The 2657-nt window shown below is 23.8% G+C and overlaps 1 protein-coding gene across 1 annotated transcript; it reads right to left on the bottom strand.

Annotated features, from left to right (window-relative positions):
- Nucleotides 1–846: 846 nt before the first annotated feature.
- Nucleotides 847–1999, bottom strand: LOC136074729 (dymeclin-like). Its single transcript, XM_065787061.1, has 4 exons — nucleotides 1921–1999; nucleotides 1647–1772; nucleotides 1451–1564; nucleotides 847–977 (listed from the first exon to the last, which is right to left on the bottom strand). Exons 1-4 carry the CDS (start codon nucleotides 1981–1983, stop codon nucleotides 879–881), a joined length of 402 nt encoding a protein of 133 aa, XP_065643133.1. The 5' UTR covers nucleotides 1984–1999; the 3' UTR covers nucleotides 847–878.
- Nucleotides 2000–2657: the final 658 nt, after the last annotated feature.

Raw genomic sequence — 2657 nt, 5'->3', positions numbered from 1 at the left:
AATGAGAACCCAAACATTGAATTTATTCCTTGTGCATCACATTTATTAAATTTAATAGACAAATATTAATTGCAGCTGCAAGACTGTGGTGAGCAAGAGCCAATTTTAATAAAATTTTATATGCAAACTTTGAATGAATTGTTCTGGATAAAGATGAAAAACATGAAAAAACAAAATACAACCATTACATTTTGAAAGAAAATGAAAACTTTGGATGTTGCTTCATTTATGGAGCTATTGCACAGAGTAATGTTACAATTAGATGCTACTAGTATCAAACTTCAGGATAAAAGTGATTTAGCTCTTGGTGTGCGATTGTCATACAGTGGTAATCTTTCATACATAAGATAATCTTTCATACATAAAATGATAATCATTCATAAATATGATAATCTTTCATACATACAATGATAATCTTTCATAAATAAGATAATCTTTCATACATTCAATAACAATCTTTTATACATACAGTGATGAATCTTTCATGCATACAATTATGATCTTTCATACATAAAATAATAAACGGATACAAGTCTAACATTCAATTTTCATACTTAAGTCTGTTTTCATTACCTCTCTAAAGGATAAAGAAACAAAAAATGCTTAAAACATTTCTAATAAATCCACTTTTAAATCTAATAATCTTCCTGCCAAGATGGTATAGTACCAACCAAAGCCATTAACAATTGACTTGAATATGATTAAAATCAATGTTTGTTTTAGAATAAAAATTAACAAAAACTCGAAAAAAATTCAAAGACAATACAAACATATATATTTATTGCTCATTGCTAACATAAATTATACTGTAATATGACTTAGGGTGGATGAGGAAGGGGGGAACGGGTTAGCGAAGCATTGCAAAAACTTAACACAACTTACACAGTTAGCTTCTGTGTGACAACAGGATGCAGGTTTGTAAAGTTACTTGCCATATTTGCCAATGATGCTAAACAATTTGTATATAAATACTTATCCTAAATAGAATATAAAACTAAGAAATATATATATTTAATAATATACAAGTATATAATATGTAGGTTTCATTAAACTTTTTACAAAAAAAAACTTCAAAAATACTTTAGAAATTTAATAATTGAAATACAACATGTTCTCGTTTAAAATTCATTGTGAAAAATTTTTTTGTCCCTCAGTAAAATATATTATTCTTTGACACATACCTTTTATACCCCCTTCTTTAAACATTTTTAAATTTTAAAATTTATAATACCTCATACTTCAAATGTTTTGATACCCAATGCTTGATTTAAGTATTTTAATGTTTCAAATGTTAAAAAACTAGTTATAAAATAATAATAAAACAAAATCCAACTTATTTATTTATTACAAACTTATTATTTTGCCATATGAAATTGTATTAAAGCCCCTTTTTCAAATGCTCAAAATGCTTCAAAACAAAAAAATAAAAATTAAATAACAAAGAGCTTACTCTCATTTTTGCCATGTTAAACTGGATAGTACGTAGCAAAATAAGAACTAAAAAGCTGCCAAGACTAATACCGATTAATTTTTTTTCTTTATACCACGATATATCCAATCCTGTCTGAAAAAATACAAAGAATTAAAAAAAAAAACTAAAAAGAAAAGAAAGAAAACAAAATTTTGAAAAGTTTCTTTAAGCTTACCTTATGATGAATAATGTTATTAAAAGTGGAATCTTGAGTAAAAATTAAAATGCATATTAGAACCATGTAAATACTGTGCGGATTGCTTTTTTCAAGATCGTATAAAACTTTCAATAGTGGTAATAACTAAATAAATAATCTAATATAAAGTATAGCATAAAATATAATATATCTAATGATAAAATTAAACTAAATAAACTTAAAACCCGATAAAATATCTAATGATAAACTTTAACTTCAAAAATAAATTTAACAAAAAAAAATAAAAACATACAACATTCTCTAAATCTTTCTGACGTAGCAGATAATTTACAAAAGACTTGTTTTTATGCAACATGATGCACAGCAGCAAAATGGTTGTTCAATGTGAAGGTCACTGAAAAAAAATTAAAAACTATATTTATTAATAGCATAACATTGTTAAATAAATAAATAATCATATATATATATATATATATATATATATATATATATATATATATATATATATATATATATATATATATATATATATATATATATATATATATATATATATATATATCCATACAACCCTCGGAATTAGGAAAAATGAGGTCGGCAATAATTTGCTGACCTCAATCTTTCTGAGGTCGGTATTAGAGAGGGTATTAAGATACAATTTCCTGATCATAGATTTCTAGTTGTTTGATTGGTTGTTTTCTTATTGTTGTTATGTTAAGTCCTGTTTGATTAAAATGGTCAAAAATTGAAATATTCCAAATAATGTAGATCCATTGGTTTTTTATGTTTTATAATAATATAATCCGATGTTTATGATATTAATAATCAAAATTAAAACGCTGTTATTTAAAAGTTTATTTAAATTAAAATTTCTTTATTAATTGAATTTTTGAATTGTAAATAGTCCGATTGGATTATTTATAGTTAAAATAATCCAAGCTAATATTATAGTATTAGCATGGATTATTATTATTAGCTTGTTTACATCAACTTAAGATATTTGTTTATATCTATTTATATTAGCTTCAT

Source organism: Hydra vulgaris, chromosome 01 (assembly GCF_038396675.1).
Source record: "Hydra vulgaris chromosome 01, alternate assembly HydraT2T_AEP".
NCBI lineage: Eukaryota > Metazoa > Cnidaria > Hydrozoa > Anthoathecata > Hydridae > Hydra > Hydra vulgaris.
The sequence above is the reverse complement of the archived record's forward strand: the minus strand, read 5'-3'. Positions and strand labels throughout refer to the sequence as shown.

What these genes read in the sequence shown, in the direction of transcription:
- LOC136074729 (XM_065787061.1), bottom strand. Translation starts at nt 1,983, where the DNA reads ATGTTGCATAAAAACAAGTCTTTTGTAAATTATCTGCTACGTCAGAAA. An exon ending in AGAAAGATTTAGAGAATGTT is followed by an intron (nt 1,773 to 1,920) that starts GTATGTTTTTAT and finishes TTATTTATTTAG; the next exon opens with TTATTACCACTATTGAAAGT. An exon ending in TTAACATGGCAAAAATGAGA is followed by an intron (nt 978 to 1,450) that starts GTAAGCTCTTTG and finishes TATTCTATTTAG; the next exon opens with GATAAGTATTTATATACAAA.